Genomic DNA, 18675 nt, shown 5'->3' with positions numbered 1-18675 from the left:
CACTACCACAAACTAACTTAGTGATAGCATTTACATTTATATTTGGCTAGTGTGTTCAAAGATTATCTTTTTAAGGACATTTATTATAATTTTCAATAAAATAAGACAGTATAAGAAGTCAATAATTTAGCTATGCATCCCATCATTATAGGAACTACTTTTCAGTCTTGTGAACGTGAGGCTCCAGAGCCTGACCATCATGCAGTAAAACAGCCAGTTTCATTTTATGTAGTTTCTTAGAAAAGTGAAAAAGATAAGATTTACAGAAAAGACTTGTGGAAGATTTAAAACAAGAGTGATATGGTTAAACGAGAGCCAGTGGGCAATGTAATATGCTACAGGCAGTGTTAAAGAAAGCTAATCTTAGAGCATTCCCCCGCTTAGTCACAGAGGCTCTCCACTGATCACACATTTATCTAAGAACGCAATGGGATATCCCCACTACAGTTTGTCCAAATTTAAAGAAAGTAACAGCAAAAATGACCCCATCAGTAAAACAGTACTGTAAAGAAATGGGCAAAATGAATCTTGTGTGTTCATTTATGGATTCTCTCTCCTATCAAAGCTGTTCTCTTTAACTGCAGCTCCGTCTCCGGCCCAAATCTCCATCACAACAACAAACACGGGCGTAATCATGCCTATGAGACAGAGACGATGCCCGGGCCAGGACAATAGCTAGTCAATGAGCAAACACAAAGTCGGGGAAAACAATAGTGCAGCTGATACTCAAGGTGAGAGCAGATTTTTCTGTAAACTAAGTGGGGACAGTGGCAAGTGTAACTCCTCCCTACTGGAGAGCCATCAAAGCCCAGCTTGTTACCAGAAATAAACATTTGAACTGAGGAGAAGCAAAACGTCTATTCAAAACACAGTACAGATGACAATTTGAAAAAGCTTTTCTCCATACTTACTGTACAAATATGAATTTAAAGGTTAAAACTGAGACATTACTAACTCTTAACTTCTGTTCAGATTAAAATGAATTGAACCTCACTACTAACAGCAGAGACAGATGTTTTCACGAGTGACAAGGAAGTGTGAATTACTTAATAGTATAACGGCAGCAAACGACAAAGGCGCTCTGCGATCAGGAATTAAAAAACCCACCTGATGTCATCATAAATCCTATCCTTAGCCCGGGGGCCACAGACCGACTTCACGCCTCTGTGACACTCTCTAACCCCAGGCTTTCTATCAGAAAAAAAAAAACCTTGAAATATCTTTCTGGGCATGGTGTCAGATGCACGCCATGAAATATTCATAATGTGAGAGCAGAGCCACAATGGAGGAGGTGGTGGCGTGTGAGGATTTGACTTGCAGAAACTGAGACGCTTAAACCACGCTGACCGATTTCCATGCCAGCTTCGGTTGTCACTCACAAATTCACTTTCACGTCACTTTTCTCAGACAGATAGCACAAAGCTGTCATTTAGTGCCATTTAACCAGCAATGGAAAACATTTACTGTATCTTAAAAATAAAAATGCCAGCAGGATAAGTTTATAATTTTAAATTGTCTCCAGAAGGCGAATTGGGTAGAGCTAGAGGTGGTAGATTCTACTTTATCACTTTGCAACTTACTGCGATGTGTAGGTTATTTTTACTTAGAAGTATTTGCAGCAGAGCATGTCTCTTTTATGTGTTTAAGCATCTCACATATTTCATTAAAACAGTACATTACGTATAATGTTGGGAAAATAATTGAACTGCATTTTTTCCCCCACAAAAATACTGATTAGACTGATTTCAAGTCAAGATACATTTACAGTGGTCATCAAGGAGCAGCCTTCATTTGAGAGGAAATGACATGGTTTTCAAGACCTAAACTATTCATGGATCTAAATAACTGGGATCATCAAAATTTTGATTGGAATTAGCTGTGGAGAACTAAGATTAACTTTGTTTTTATTTCTTGAAAGTCATCCACACAACTTAATAAACGCTTCCTCAAAGCATAAGGTCTTGTAACTCGAAACTCAACTCCGAGCCCCTACAGTGGCAAACAACCACCTTTGAAACGCTGCCATTGAACAGGTCTTGGGCCAAAGCCAGGAGTTACATAGAGGAGCAAGAGTTCAGGAAAACCGAGTGCAGCGTGTGTTTAGGGCTTTTGGAAAATTGTGTTAAAAATCAATGAAAAGACAGTAATTCAGTGCTTTTACAAATAATTCAATGTTGGGGTGAGAGAAAGAGACAATTCAGACAGGCCTGACTCAGAATACTCTACAGACAACAGCGTAACTTTGTGCTGGTGCAGGTCAAATGCAGGTTGGACAGAGGGTCCAACAGCACAAAGTCCTCAGACTTGACCCTATACATTCACTAGCTGACCTTCACACGGGCTCTTGCAACAAGACAGACAGAAAACTGTTTCATCTCTCTATCCATCTAGATGATTATTTACTAAAACAGTAGTTCAACATGAAACTTCTACAAACAAAAAAACAAACTTAAAGGTGCAAGTTTTTATGTGTGTATTTACGCCCTGTCGTGAGAACCAGGGACACAAGTCAGCTGACTCCGTTCCCCACAAATTGAGAAAGAAGATTTTGTTTTTAATTGGTAATTTTCGTGATTTTTGCAGATTCTTTTAGTTGAGATCACAAAGAAGCCTCACCATGTTTTAGATAACAGTATTGGCATATTTAAAAGCGTGAAATCAGGGGTGATAAATGACATTACGTTTCCCGAGACAGCTCCTTGCCTCAGAGCGTGTTTTAAGACAGAAGGATGTAGCGCGGATTTGCCAAACTCTACATTGAAAATAAATGAGCAAAGAAAATGGATTTAGTCACAATAGTGAATGAGTTTGCTGAGCAGAAGGCACGCGAAGGTTACTTCAGACGGGTGAAGTAACCCGTCTGAAAACCCGTCTGAAAAAAAAGCAAACATCGTGTCTGTTTGCTTTTTGATGAGGCCATTGTTGTGCTGTAAGCTAACGTGGTGTGTTCAGTGGGTTGGATTTGTTTGTGTTTTGTTTTTGGTCGTAAGCTGTGTGTGCAGGCAATGGATAATATGTGTGTGTGTTGGGATAATGTTGCTTGTTGCCATTGTGTTGCTAGTTGCTGTAGAGGTAAGCTAGAGGTAGGTGGATTTATGCAAGAGATATTTATTTATATATTACCTGTTCACATTTTTCTTGCTTTTTGCATACAGCTTTAGATATGGCTTATCTAAATGAGATGTAAATGAGCCCTATTGTCACTCGAGCAGCAGAGAGAGGTGAGAACAGCCCAAAACTTTAGAGGCCTTTTTCTTTTTTGAGTTGTTAAATTCCTCCAAATATGATCAGATTTCCATGTGTTAAACATTGTTGGAAAGCTTGGAGACCACACTAGCTCAAAATGCCCCAGAACCGACTTTTGTCCCTGGTTCCTGTGATTGGGCACATTTGACTTTGTAATGCCCCAGCGGCTGTATGAGTGGTCAACATGGCACCTTTACTTTCCATCACAGTGGTCTCTAGGACGCTCCAGGATGAATTGTTTGGGAGGTTTTCTCGGCTGACGGAGCCTCTCACTAGAAAACCTACAAAACAATTGATCCTGGAGCGTCATAGAAACCACTGTGATGGAAAGTAAAGGTGCCATGTTGACCACTCATACAGCTGCTGGGGCACTACAAGGTCAGATACGCACAAATATCAACTTTTGTCCCCCAAGGTTTATACAGGGAGCAGCAAGTACAATTTATTGCATTATGTTGTCCATTTAAAAGCCCTATACCTGATTTTTTTTTTTTTTTTTTTTTTGATAAACAATAAAAGAGGAAGCCAGTAAATGTTGAGTAAAACTTGAGGTCCAAATTCATTCTGAACAACAGATTTGTACCATCCTAATTCTTCACAGGGACGGGTTTATAGGCACATTTCACAGCGCGCAGGGTCACATTTCAGGGTCATTTTCACAAGAATGTTAGAAATCTATCCTGAGTTCATGAAACTAATACAAATGCTTTACACAGTGTTTTTTACCACAGATATCTGAGACTATATAGGACAAAACAAATTTCGCTCCACTACTAGAAGAAAAAAAAATCAGGTATAGTGCCTTTAATGCCCCACAAACTATATTTTCAATGCCACAAACACAAAAATCTGGACATACCTCATTTGTTAACATTCCATCAATCAGAGGAATCCAGGGACATTTCTATATCCAAAAGCAAATTTGATACAACAGGCAATGTTTGTCAGTCAAATGTGTTTTAGTATTTTTTGACAAACATATGTATGCAGTATAAATAGCCAAGCAATGTCAGACGAATAAACAAATCCGTGCTAAACAATGGTCAGTGCTGCTAGTTCCAGGTTTGTGATTGCTAAAACATTCATAATACAATGCAAACTGAGCACGGCGATCACAATAATGCACGACTTAATAATAACACAGAATACAATATATATATATTTTTTTCCCTGAAGTATTGTTTCCTTTCTGTTCTGTTCGTAAAATCTAACAAGTTGCCATATTCTATTGCTGTTAAAGTTTCATTAAAGCCAGAGTATCAAAAGCATCTTGTTATGATGCTATAGCTGTTCGTTGCAATCCCCAGCTGGCTTCACTAAGACTTCTCCCTTGCACTTTTTCATACGACTCTGGGTAATGACGAGATACCTTTTAACTTCTCAGCCGGAGTCAGCATCAATAATTGATTTTCATCTGTTTAAAATTTAAAGTGCCACACATTAACGTCCTCCCACACCTGCTCTTTCACGCTGTCCAGCCTACATCGGCCGCTCATACCCCGAGCACTGAAGCTCCCCGTTCCTCTGCACTCGCGCCGGAATATAGACAATGGCAATGAGCTCTTTTTCACCACTGAACCATGGATGTTAAATCAAATCGGGGCAGAGGGGGTGATGGACCACATAATGTAAGGGCAACGTCCAGACGCCTCCCATTACGAGCTGCCCTTAATTGGTGGCAGTGGCGAGAGCAATGAATTCTTTAAGAGTGCGGCTGTGCTTCCCGGAGTGAGGCAAAGGCCTGAGGAGGATAGCTGCTTTGTGCAAATGGAAGGTGACAGAAACCCACAGCACGGCGCGAGCAATCGACGCAAAAAAAAGGGCATGACAATGGATAAGGTGGCCACCGGTCTTTAGTAGCCTGTGCCTAGCTCACAGGGAGATGTGTATAATTAAGCAGTCTGTGGCGAGATTCACAAGGCAAAATCCTATTGTCTTGACAGGCGCTTAAGGTTGGCCTTTAGGTTGAGATGCACACCGGTGTGCCGGCTCATTTCCCTCTCTTTCACACCCCCTTAGACCTCTGCGACCAAATTAATCTGCAACTTTAAAGCTTGAATAAATCCAGCAAGTTTGCGATCTGCAGATCTAAAGAGCGCCTGTCCCTCAGGCTTTTCCTCGCCTTGCCTTTTTATTTAGCTCTCCCCTTTGCCCACAGAGATTGGCTGGGAGCACTTGGTGTTATCTCCAGGGAAGCGAAGGTTGGGGGAGGGGATGAAGGCCACAGATTTGTCCTTATCTATTCTGAGCACACCTAAAACAAATTAGCGCCCGTCGCCGATGCTTATTTGGTTTCTGCGTTCTCATTAAGAGGCAGAATTCAAACTATTTTTCCTCAAGGCTCTGCTTCCTATGAATTTGGACCTTGTCTTTCAAAACAATAGCAAAGGCTTCCAGGGGGGGCCACCTTTTAATCCCATCCATTTGAGGCTGCCATACTGTATCAAGCACAAAAAGCTCAAGGAACCTCACCTGACTCGATGCTGGCCTTTGACGTTTGTTAATTGAAAGGATGAATGCTTTCAATTGGATTTTGTTTTGCCCTTTCTGCCTCCTCAGCCCCTCTGTTTTCTCCTGTTGTTTCACAGCCTCAAGCCATGTCAATATCATAAAACCCCACAAGCTTAAGATTCATTTTATTTTATCACATTTGTTTTATGGTGCAGACCTAAAGGCAAAGTAGATCTTCCACATCACACATATTAAATGAGCAGGGGACTCTCCACACTAAGAGGTTTCACATACACCTGAAACCAACAACAAACCACTGCAACAAATTTCCATAAATGTTCATCAATTTTGTGATAAAGCAATGAATCCACTTAACAAGGAACAAAGTAGTGGCTCAAAAACACATAAATGTCTTCGAGGACGAACAGGATGTAGCCTAATGGAAAAAAATATAAATGTGTATGTCTTTCTTTCAATTTATTATTCAGCTTATTATATCAGAAAAGTGGTACTTCTACAAATTCAAGCACTATCATTTTAAAAAGAGGCTGGATGATGCTTTTTGCAGGTACTGGATAACAATGTCAGACACATCTTCACTATCTTAGACTTTGCTGGTTTGAAAATGCCATATTGATATAAAACAGCTAAAACAAAACATCCGATAGTTTCACTTCCTGAATTTCATGCGATCCTCCTCCTCTCTCTCTGCTGCACAGCCGTTTCGTTAAAGAGAGCGAGAAAAAAAAAGGAAAATAAATAGACGTGGCTGTTGTGAAGCTACGGCGAGTGTTTTTACTTCGTGATGAAAGGAATAAGCTTAGCAAGAGACCGAGAGGCGAGGAAATCATTTTTCTGGATACGTAAGACCTCAGGAGTTGCCGCTGCGCTGCTAACAATGGCCACCAGTGAAGATAGAAAGATTACTCTAGTGCTCGTTGCTCAAAACAAAACACCAGGTATGTTTTTGATGAGAGAACAACATTGTAACATGCTAAGAAACTGTAAAAATACTCCTTTAATCTATGTTCCAAAAATAGCAGCACGATATGAGAAAAAAATAAAATGCGGTATTCGATAACTGTCACAAGCAATTTAAAATAAACTATTATGATCATGACTATAACTGAACTGCACATTTTCAGGCAGGTTTGTTTTAGGCTGTGTCTGACCATGAAATGCACCTTTTACAAAACCTTCCATGTATATATCAAGTTGATCAATGTGAGAAAGACGAACAAATCTAAACATCATTATTTGGCAGAAAGAACAAACAAACAAAACAAATAATCAACAAAGTAATGTGGACTGAAGCCTAATGAAAACATCCCAAAAGTATATCACAAGAAACAAAAGCACAGACCCCATATTGCATTTGAAAGTTCACGATAGGTCTTTCAGCCACAGGGGCCCAGGCGAGATAAAGGTATAAACTAGCTCTGCGGACATGTTAGGTTAGTTGAGCAGTTTAATCCACGGTGAGTCTGAGCGCAGCAGAGAGCAGAATCTGCTGCAGAACAGCACGCCAGTGACACGGGGTAATTCTCCGGGGCCTTGCATTAGCATGCTAAATTAAAGGGGGTATTAGATTAAATTGGCTCTCCGATTTCAGTGTGTGAGTAAAATTTTGATTTGCATTTTCCACTGCTACTTAAGATATAATTAGTTCAGGGTGATTCCCATGTGGATCATAGTGACAGCAAAATCTAAGTGGCTTCCAGTAGCTTATCGGCTATCGGCAAAACTTACACCAGGCGATATCACTGTGTGTTTGTCTGTTTGGGAGTGAGATTGAAGTTACCAGAGTCTGAGAAACAGGAATGCGTTGGAATGTACACAGTCATTTCTCTTCTCAAACCTATTTTATATTAAAATCTACAATACGAGCGATCGCGATGTCGTCACATCCGTTGGCCGTGGTAGGCATTTTACATTTTCATATTTGATAAACATTTGATTAAAATCCTATAATCAGCAAAAACAATGTCATTGTCAATGCATTGCTTCTCTTGCGCTGTAACAGATCTATCATTTTATAAAACCGAGTTAGAGGCCTGTATGCATCAGCTGTTGCCTACCATTCACCAAAACTCGCTCCTATAGCTACCATTAGCACCCTTGAAAAGGTAAGAAAAACTTTGCTTCTTTATGACTATGAAACTTCACACCTCTAAGATATATTCAAGTTAAAAGTGCTTTTCATAAGAGAAGGTGCTCCTGTAATTGCAGATATAGGCTCAAAAATAACAATTACTTTACGTGGAGCACATAATATAAATGACTGATGTCAGCAAAGGAGCCTCTAAGAGCATGTGTGGATTTGTTTGGAGTTTTTCACACCCTTAGTAATTGTAACTGTCTTAGCAAATGGATGTTTTCTAAAAGTGAGTCTACCCATGTATTATAAACGTGCTTCCTGAACACCTGTTTAGTTTGGACAACTGTATGTTCTCAATAAACAACAATAAACAAGCTTCCTATGACCTCAGCCCTACCACTATTTTAATTATGTAATAATTAGTTTCCATTTTATAAATGAATCGAAGTCCCACTCATTTTAATGGTTAAACTGGTAATGATATGTTTGATCAATATCAATGTTGACATATCTGCATCTCACAGTGATCTGACCAAACCAGTCTTTGAAATACATATGTAGGAGCACTTATCACTTGAGAAGGGTGTACTTCTTCTTCTAAACTGCAAGGTGTTCCCAGAGCTTTGTCTGGTCAGGCAAAGGATCATCAAAAATAATTACAAATTGACCAGATGTACAGCTTTAACATTTAATATTCCCAGTTTTGTTTGTCTAGAGCAAATGCCTGTCAGGAAAAACTGTAATTTGTTTTTCATGATGCATTTGTGGGGACTAAAGTTTTGAACAGCCTGTCCTTGGCACAAGCACCAATGGTGAAACCCCTTCAAGGAAAATAGGTTGGGAGCCACAGTATAGACAATGTAAGGCAAAGCGAGAATAAGTCTGGTGCCATATGTGATAATTTCAGCTCAGTGTATGCTTGATCACTTGACAAATCAGAGAGCTGCCCTAGCCCTAAAGTGGACCCAGGGCTGTTTAGAACAACGCCATCAGCAGCCCTGCCATCACTCTCACCATCTCGAGGTGGTCAGAGGCTGAGGCTTTGTGGGATATTGATTCTCCCCATCCAGAGACGGTTTCCATAATTGGTTAAAATGACCGGGTGCAGAGAGGGATGGCTCTCTGCTGAAAACCATTTCCCAGCCCTGCTTGGAGCTGAGCCAAGCTCAGGGCTGTTCGGATGCGTTCCAGCCCCAGCCTGACTGGCAGCAATTAGGGGTGTCTGAGCCAAGCTCAGCTTGCGCTCCGCACAAACACCCCTAATTACTGCCAATTAGGCTAGGCGGGTAGGCAGATTTGAGAAGCCGGGGGGATGTTCAGGCATGGGTGGGCATGGAAACAATTTTCAAGGGCTTAGAACGTGACTGGATGAAAAGGTTAATGCTTTGGAGTGCAAGGGGATAATAACAAAAGAAGGGGAAGCAGAGCCCCAGTTCTCACCTCCAGCGATGAGCCTGGCTTCTTTTTCAGCTCCTCGCATTTCCTAAATTTGCAGATCTGGTGGCCCGTTTTGCGGTTCCGACAACTGCTGCAGACACCACAGTTGATTAGCCGCCTGCAGGGTGCACAGACCCCACACCTTTTCCTTTTCTTCTTCGCTGGGTTTCCACTGGAAGCTGAGGAATTATTCTGTGGGCAGTCTGCCAGATTGGCAATTTGAAACGCACTGTCTGTAACGGCTGCTGAGGCTGCGGGGGAGTGAAGGGCTGTCATGACGATGACCCCGGGAGGTAATGAGATGCCCCCTAAAGCCGGAATAGCGGAAAAAGTTCCAACGCGTTCTGGGAGATTCATTATCTCTGCTTCAGCAGCGCCGCATTTCAGCTTGTTCATGCATTCTCCTGCTAAAGGTCTGCAGTGTTCAGGGGATAAGGTAGAGAGGAAATTATTATTTGCCATTTGCAGCGTCTCTGGCGGCACGCCAGGCTTCCCCGGCCTCTGGGAGTCATTTCTATGCATGCTGGTCCTATTAGGGTTTATTGCCGCTGATTTCCTTCCCCAGAGCATGGCGTTATCACAGTTCCACGGGGACATGCCAATTCGTGCACTGGGAAAAATGGGCGTTGTGATGCGAGCAATCTTCTGTGGAAATGCTCCATTTGTTTTATAAAAGTTTGCAAAAGACCTGTACCTTTCCATTTCGGCATTATAATCCAAAAGTTGGCTTAATCCACCATCCTGAAGAGTATCCTTTTGTAAAAGCGACACCTCTGTGGTCTGTCCATTTTCAATGCAGATGGCACTGTTTATGTTAGACATAGCTGGGCAAGGCTTGTCAGTGTCTACGAAAAGAGGGGAGGTTAAAGTGGCCTTTATCCAAGGTGAAGCTGGTTACAAACACTCTGATAACATCCTGAGACACCGCCTCCAATGCAAGGAGCTAGAACAGACAAAAACAAATGTTACACACACATAAGTTTCATGCTAATCATTTAAAAAGTCCAACTTCTGTTTTCTGTTGCTTACAATGGAACATTTTCAAAATAAACGTAGCTGCCGCGTTGCTTATGCTTTGACGTTTCATAATAAAATCTCAAAAGAAAATAAATCTCATCTTTTGACAGTTGCTTCCTAACTGTGACAGACCACCATGCCTTCATTATAACTGAGAAAAGAAAATGATTCCGAGTGCCACACTTTCAAGATGTTTTAGATGTCTTTTCAGGAGAAATCAAAAATCAAAATCAAATTGTTCTTTCAATAATTGGATCAGACTTCTTTTATTGCACATATTTCACCAAAGTGCAGAGAAGCATCATGAGCCGTGATTGCAAACACAAGGTGCCACAGTAAACAAAGACGTCCACATAAAGCTGACCAGCCTCATAAAAGCACCTGGTGTTCGCTCAGAGCCTCCATAGCATTTACTCAATGACAGCAGAGATATCCAGTGGAGGATTTACATTAAAATCATAAAGTAAACCCTAAGCAGGTTCAGCTGCCCTGGGAGCAAGTGCGTATAAAATGCGTGTGTGTGCGTAACAGAAAGGGGAGGGGGGCATTTCCTCTCCTCTCTCTCTCTCCTCTACAGTCGGTCTGGGTTTGGTTTCCACAGATAAAAGCCCATTAGACACATCTCCCTCTACTTCCATTACCTTTTTCTGAGCTTTCTCTCTTAATTGCCAACGCTGATCCATTGCTGGAACACTAAAGCATTTCAAATCACTTCCATGGTGATACTCAGCAGCTGTCTCGAAAAAAAAAAAATGAATTATAAATATGCACATGTCTAATGGGAAAAACTGCTTGGTGTAATTGGAGTATTCTTAAAAGTCAGGTAGATGCTTCATCCAGGATAGCCTAACGAAGTATAACATCATAAAATATCCCAGGTTAGTTTCGAGGTAGAAAGAATGTAAAAACAATAACAGTAAACGGATAACAAGGTATAGCCAGAAGACTTTGCGCTCTCTCTTGTCTGTGTAAAATAGACCTGTCTCGAGAAACTGTAAACAAAGCCTCAGATATCAAGGTGATTCCATTTAACAAGGAACAGGGTGAAAAAGTGGCTCAAACGTACATAAAATATCGCCTACCTGGAATGTATTTTGAGGAAGAATGAGCAGTCGCCTAAAGGAAAAATAGGATAAATGCGCCAATTTCCTTCTTTAAATGTATTATTCAGCATTTTGTATCCGGTAAGGCTACCACTAAAGTTCAACACTGCAAACCTCCAACAAATTCAAGTCTCATCTTAATCTCTGTTCAGACCAGGGCTGCATGATATGAGAAAGAAAAAAAATGACGATATTTGATAACCTTCTTGAGGATGTTATTATGATGCTTAACTAATCTGTTTCAGCACTGTTCATCAACTCATTATTTTTAATCAAAAATATGAAATTAGGACCAAAGCAAGGCTAAAATGAAATTAAAACAGACCAAAACTGAACTTTTCCCACATTTTTAAGTTTCCAGGCGGTCATTTTGTATTAAATTGTGGCGTGTTGCGATATGGACATTGCATGACGCCATATTATTGTGATAGCAATGATTTAACGATATATTGTGCAGCCGTAGTTTGAACAATGCCATAAACATTCACAGTCGCCTATGTAGAGGTTCAATGTCATGGTGGCGTCACAAACGACCCGCAGCCACCAGTAAACAAAACCTCCACGGCTTAATGATCAGCCCTCCTCGGGTCATTATTACTTAATCAATTCACCCCTGGAGCGAAATTCGCAGCCCAAAGGCAATCAAGTCACGGACATTGATTTTTCAGCCTGTAAACAAAGTTTAGAGAGACAGAAATGTTCAATACTTTGAGCTGCGCGACGGGCGACAGAGACGAGGAAGGAGGGAGAGATAGATTGAGGAAAGAAAAGTAGAAAAGGAGGATAAGCCATTGTGCCGTCGCTGCAGCACGGTGCCATTAATTACACCGTGCGAGACATTCAGATCAAAGGTCATGCGCTCATAAGCCGGAGAGGGGACTGCGGTGCCATCGTGCAAATAAAAAGCCCATGAAAATTCATTCTGACACAACGAAGACCACTTAAAAAATCTACAAAACTGCACCGGGACGAGGACACGCGACCACAACAATGACTTAAAAAGAGGGGGGGAAAAAACACGGATGGAAGAGGACAAAACAAGGGGAAGAAGAGGAGGCGGAGAAGGGCAGCGATTACTTACCGGGGGTCCCTGGTGAGATGAGCTCCCAATGTGCTAAAAGCGTGCCACCGTGGTCCGGAGCATCACCGAAGGAACATAAAATATAAAGCAAAACCCGGAGAACAACACGGGAAGAGTCGGTTGAGTTGACGTTCAAGACAAAAGAAGCATTTTTTTTCTCTTCTTCTCGACTTTCACGACTCGTCCGGGAAAGATCAGCAAAGTACAAAAGAACTGAGAACCGCCACACACACAAAAAAAAAGGTGCGGTGAGATGAGAAGGGTCCGCTTCTCGGGCTCGGTGTGCGTCGCTGTTGTGTGGCTGTGCGTGCGTGGCTGGCTGGCTGGCTGGCTGTGCGCTCTCCTGCCTGGCTGCCCGCGCTCTCCGCTCAGCCCGTGTCTCCTGTCGCTGTGTGTGGCTGATTGGCGCTGAGGTGAGGAAGCGGGGATGTGGACACCTACTGATCATTGGCTGGAAATTACTATAGAAACGCACGGGAGGAGAGGTGGGAGGGAAGGCGAGCTCGGGGCGACCCACGGGGAGAGAAAAACACGTCTGCGACGACACAGGGAAAATGCGCGCCCTCAGCTGCACTCCTTTCGGAAAGAGGAAGTTTTTAGAGTTTTTTCCCCCCATGCTCTATTTGAGGTAGAAGGCTGAGCAAGGACAGTTGGCCTGTATTTTAACCTGAATTGGGTATGCTAATAGCTTAGGTGTCATTTTTTAGGCCTATATTTTGAATGCCTTTTTATCCAGTCAAGCAAATCTTTTGTTGTTTGTATGCCTATCCTATCCATAAGATCAAACCCTTTTTTTACTCTTTTTCTCCTAGTCATTGTGTAAACTAAAGCAGCTGAAGATCAGGCCAGAATTACATACAGTTGTATCCTATTACACTGAATTGGCCGATGTCTTTCCACTACAGACAACAACGATGTCATTGAAGAGGACAATAATAATATTTGTTTTACAACCAGACAATTTAGTGAATTTTCACCTTAAACTGTAATAGATAAATATTATTTTTCAAGACATATCTTTAGTCTATATAATAGACGTGTTTGTATATGCATTATAGTGGGCAAACGGACAGTTTTGAAAACCTTTGTCTTCTGCATCATTTTATCCTTCAACCCGTGCCAATGGGGTTAAACATTAGAATAGATATATTAGAATAGAAACGCCAGGATTAATCAAAATTCAAAAGATCATATTTTAAATCCATAAAGTTAATGAGGCAACAAACACCTGGACTTGACCCACCCAGGAAAGGAGACCAGGGGTCTACCAGTAGCCCTCCAGCCCTATCCAAGTAGCTCGCCAAAGGCTTTCTACATTTTTAAACACACTGGATGAGTCACATTCTTGTTGCATTTTCTTGTTTTGAACATGTTCAAACACAATCTGTTCACATTTAGGTGAATATAGTAAAGTAAAGAGAAAATATCTTGGCTACAAACTTCAAACGGGTGAACTCCACCAAGCTGAATAGTTACTTAAGTGTCTTCAAAACATAAGTAGCTCACCATCCTTTTTGTTATGAAAAAGTAATAAAAGTGGTGTGGTTTCACACCCAGAACCTGTTGAGCGGCTATGGTCTGTTACAAAGCTGCTAACTAACATTTTGTGTCCTCTGATGTAAAAAAAAAAAGTCTTTATAGAGTGCAAACAATAATGGGTTTAGCCCCTATTATTTTTAACATTTGTCCATTTCATGCACAGCCTATTAACGCAGGATATTGGGTTCGTTTGGGATGCGTGTTGAAGCGTTTAGTTTATAGAGGCGAGGAGAGGAGGGGGTTGTCATTTGCCACACGTGTCTTTTAATAAGGATTGGGGGAAACTTGTCAAATTAATTTGAATGGAGCTGAGCCGTGATTAAGATAAAATGCCTCCGCTGGGCTGTACCCCCCTCTTCTTCTTTCTCACACGTCCAGCGACAGCCATAATTACTAAAACCTCCAGGATTCATCTCCATTAGAAGTCCCGCCTGCTGCCCACCCATTGCCCATATTTGGCTCCCACAGACTCACACTGCACATTCAAGCCAGCGTGAGTTGGTCTGTGCGCTCATTCATGTTGATGCAAGCCTACAGTTATGGTATAAACTCCAGGATTATTGCAGCCCTCTCAGAGCTTATCTGTAAAGCTTCAGGGTGCACTTTGGAATAAAGTAAACATGTCACCATCACCCCTGAAACACCAGTCAGAGCTAATTGTTAATTACACACCCGTATAGATTCAATTCGACACAGTTTCTGTCATTAGTGGTCGAAGGCTTAAACAGTGCAAGTAGAAACAAGCTCATTATTACTCGTTATAAACATGCCACACCCCTCAGTATCATCAATATGCATCTGATCATTACCAGAGGTGGTCAGTAACAAAGTAAACTTACTCAAGTACTGGAAAAGTAGAGTATTTGTGCTTTACTTGAGTAATATTTATGATTTAAAAATCTACTTTTACTATTTGAAATGTTGTTTGCATGTTTCGTTCCCATTTGTAGACCATATAATGTATTTCAGAACCCCAGAGGACGACATAGCAGTGTAAAATATCAATTCCACTGACTCATGACAGTGAAGAACTTTGTCCTTGACATGTGGCTTTGCTGGGCACTTCGTTAAAAAAGTAAAATACTTTTGGAGAAACATTTGACCTGAAAGATGTACTTATAATCAATACTTTGGTCACCACTGATCGTTGCTTAATATTTAAGTGAAACCAATCCACAGACAGCAGTGACCAAGGTGAAATTATTTTATCATATCATTTTTTTGGTGGTCTTTTTTAATCAATCTTTTATTGGCAAAGAATAGTCGTTTTTGCACCACAGGAACCTTTTGCAGTACTTCAATACCTTTTGATCGCTTTCGGCCAGTAGAGAACTGGGAGCTGAACTGTTTTTAGAGGGAAGGGATTGCTCCAGCTCCTGGGTAGTACTTTCCAGTCAGACCAGGAGCGCGTTGGTGGTTATGTAGCAAGAGACATAGACCCATGTATTGTAAGTATATGTTCAACACTGCATATCAACTATTGGGGCTAAAGAACCAGTGTGCTTTAAAGAGCAACTAAAGGCCTAACCAACTTTTTTCTGCTGATAAACTATATATCTGCGATCTGATAAGTGCCTGATCACGCCCAACGAAGAAGGAAGTGGAAGTGTAGGATTTCTGTATTACATCTACAGAGCAGCAGGTGTGTCAATAGCACTTAGCACACCGTGGAGATGTCATCTACTTGGCTGCGTCGTGTGTGAAGAATTAGTTGTTTATTTGGCGCTGTTCGCGAAGGTTTCTCATAGCACTGACCAAGCCTCCTCGCCAAACTGCAAATGTGGGCGGAGTGTGGTCTTTTTGTTGTTCTGGAGTTACCTTAAATGCAACCGGCACTGTCTACTCCTGCACTAGTCATTCTCTTGTACCACCGGGTTATGTTAGTCCAGTATTGATAAACATATGGCCGGTCTGGTGTCTCCCCACAAACAGCCCCTGATGCTGGCTGTGGAGGAGAGAGGCTACTAGGGGTGTGACAATAAATCGATTTAAAAAAATAAATCGAATACTTTTATTCCGATATCGATACTTTTGATGGCATCAAGGGTATTGATGACCGACTTCGTGCATGCTCCACTGCTTTCATAGTAAATAGTCAATAGAGGCCAATAATGATCAAGAACTCTGTCTGAACAGCAGAGGGCAGCACTTGGATCAAACACTGTCACACAAATATATTACTTTTAATTATAGTTTTTAAAAGTATAAATAAGATTAATTTGAGGTTGAATTATTCCTTTTGAAAAAAGACTGTGGTTTCTTGTTTGTTTAAAGTTAAATGAAGTGATGCCCTGAGGGATCTAGCAACCCGTGTTCACTTATTTATTTCAGAAAAAGGGGAAACAAATGTAAACGAATAAAATGTAGTGTATTAAAAATGTTTGTTTAAAAAAAAAAGCGGAAGCATCCTAGGTTATTTTTGTGCAATATATCGATTATCGCAGTATCAGCGTATCGTAAGGTTATGAATCATGAGGTAGCCAGAGGTTTCCACCTCTAGAGGCTACAGTGGCTTTGTCTCCCCCACACAGCTGTGGCTCAGTGAGGTAATCTCCAGCATAGACATAATATATTTAAGCCATGATGTCCTGTGTGCTATCAGTGCAGTGACAATAACAAATCCACCCGCGACTTAAGTATCAAGGTAATGGTAAGAGCAACTTAACACCTGTAGCACTTAAAAAGTAAACATGCCAGATATTCCTGAGGCAGAAACAGCTTTTTAGTGACGGTGTCAAGCCACGACTGATGGTAACAAATATTAGCTTGGCTCTAGTTAGTTGGCGGTGTTTTTTTTTTTAGCTTGTTTATCGGCTTTGAACGGTGAGGGGTGGGTCCCGCGCAGTTAGTTTCAATGGGAGGATATCTGGGGAATGTCTGGTATAGCAATGGCTGCTATGAGATAAGATTGGACAATGACCATTTTGGGGTGGAGTTTAGTGAAATGCGAATTATCCTTAAATATTTACACTGAACAAGAAATACTTTTAAAGAGCTAACAAAACTAACTTTGCTATACACACATAAGACCCATATCTGTCAAATACTGTTCACAAATTTGTTTAAATCTGTTAGTGAGCGCGTCACCTTTGTCGAGATAATCCATTCCACCTCACAGGCGTGGCATATCTAGATGCTGATTAGACAGCATGAATATTGCACAGGTGTGCCTTAGGCTGGCCACAATAAAAGTCTGTCAGTTTTACACACAGCACAATGCCACATGCAAGTTTTGAGGGAGCGTGTAAGTAGAATGCTGACTGCAGGCATGTCCACCAGAGCTGTTGCCCCTGCATTGAATGTCTCTACCATTAGCCGTCTTCAAAGACTTTTCAGAGAATTTGGCAGTACTTTCAAACGGCTCTCAACCACAGACATTTGTAGCCCGACCAGGACCTCCACATCCAGCACGTTCACCAACAAGATTGTCTGAGACCAGGCACCCAGACAGCTGCTTCGACAATCTGTTTGCATACCCAAAGGACTTTTGCACAACCTGTTATGAACTGTCTTAGGGAAGCTCATACATGCTCTTTGTCCTCGTCGGGGTCTCGACCTGACTGCAGGGGGTTAACTTAACAGGGCTAAAAGTAGGCCATGCTTTAAGGTGCTAGTCCGGTCAGCTCCATGAGACTCCCACGGAGGTGCTGCAGGGTCCTCCTTGGGGAACGTAAAGCCCTGAGAGCCTGCCGCCGCTGCTCGATCCCGCAGTTCCTGTCCGGGGTACATCCCTGGCCCAACCTTTGTGCATCGCGTCACATCCCGTCCTAGTGCCCTTGCTTGCTTCGTCCCTCGCTCACCTCCTGCGCCTCGTGTACGCGTCCTTCTCCAGTGGACGGCAGCCAGTCAGTCATTGCATGCACCTCCTCACTTGCTTCATCCAGCGCCCACCTTTTGTGCTTCATCCGGCGTCTTCCTTCAGCGGACTGCCTTTGTCTTCAGTAGTGGCCATCGCAGCCACCACGGCAGCCCGTGCCGCCTGGCAACAGCACTCCTGTGCCCTCTCCTTCCAGTCTGCCTTCTCTCTGCCGTGCCAACCTGCTTCCGCCTTTTAAGTTTGTCCATGCGCGCCACACAGGTGCACTGCTTGTGCTCTGAGAAGAGCTTGGGCGACATGGGGATGGGTGGCAACCAGTTGTAAAATCAAATCATGCAACTAAAACCCTCTAAATAAAACCATGCGATTAAAAACATGCAAATAAAAACAACAGGCACCATTTTACACTCTTCACGGATGACTCCTAGTTTTCACTGTTCAGGGCAGATGGCAGACAGCATATGTGGTGTTGTGTGGGTGAGCGGTTTGCTGATGCCATCCTTAGGAATCCAGTGGCCAATGGTGGCGGTGGGGTTGTGGTATGGGCTGGTGTAAGTCATAGGGCATGAACGACTACTGATCCTTAGAGGTCGACTTTTTTGATAGTTGAAGTCGAATTGACTAATTGTGTGATGACGTCACCATATTAACAGTGGAGGAATAAGGCCTCATTTACAACAAGTACATTAAGTCCTCGTCCAAATCTGTCATGTAATAAGGTAGTTAATTTACAGTTTAGTGGCTTATTTCCATTTCCTAGGTTTTAACTTAATTTTTAGGCAATGCTCAGTGTTACCTGTGCCTCCAGAAACATTGCGTTGATCCGTGTCCTTTCTCCTACTCTGTTTGTCTCACTCTGCTCCTACTGGCCTCATCTGTACTCCTT

The 18675-nt window shown here is 42.0% G+C and overlaps 2 protein-coding genes across 2 annotated transcripts in view; both read right to left on the bottom strand.

Annotated features, from left to right (window-relative positions):
• cxxc4 (CXXC finger 4) overlaps window positions 1-13004 on the bottom strand; it is a 28059-nt gene extending 15055 nt beyond the window's left edge. The window contains exons 1-2 of the mRNA XM_079553874.1: window positions 12434-13004; window positions 9236-10175 (exon numbers count right to left, since the gene is read on the bottom strand). Of these exons, the coding sequence (XP_079410000.1) occupies window positions 9236-10054 (819 nt within the window). The 5' untranslated portion in view covers window positions 10055-10175; window positions 12434-13004. The remainder of the gene's footprint in view (window positions 1-9235; window positions 10176-12433) is intronic.
• The window catches only part of ppa2 (inorganic pyrophosphatase 2), a 104719-nt gene that overhangs the window by 30454 nt on the left and 55590 nt on the right, over window positions 1-18675 (bottom strand). The window lies entirely within an intron of this gene.

The sequence above is a fragment of the Gobius niger genome, assembly GCF_951799975.1.
Source record: "Gobius niger genome assembly, chromosome: 3".
NCBI classification, from domain to species: domain Eukaryota; kingdom Metazoa; phylum Chordata; class Actinopteri; order Gobiiformes; family Gobiidae; genus Gobius; species Gobius niger.
The sequence above is the reverse complement of the archived record's forward strand: the minus strand, read 5'-3'. Positions and strand labels throughout refer to the sequence as shown.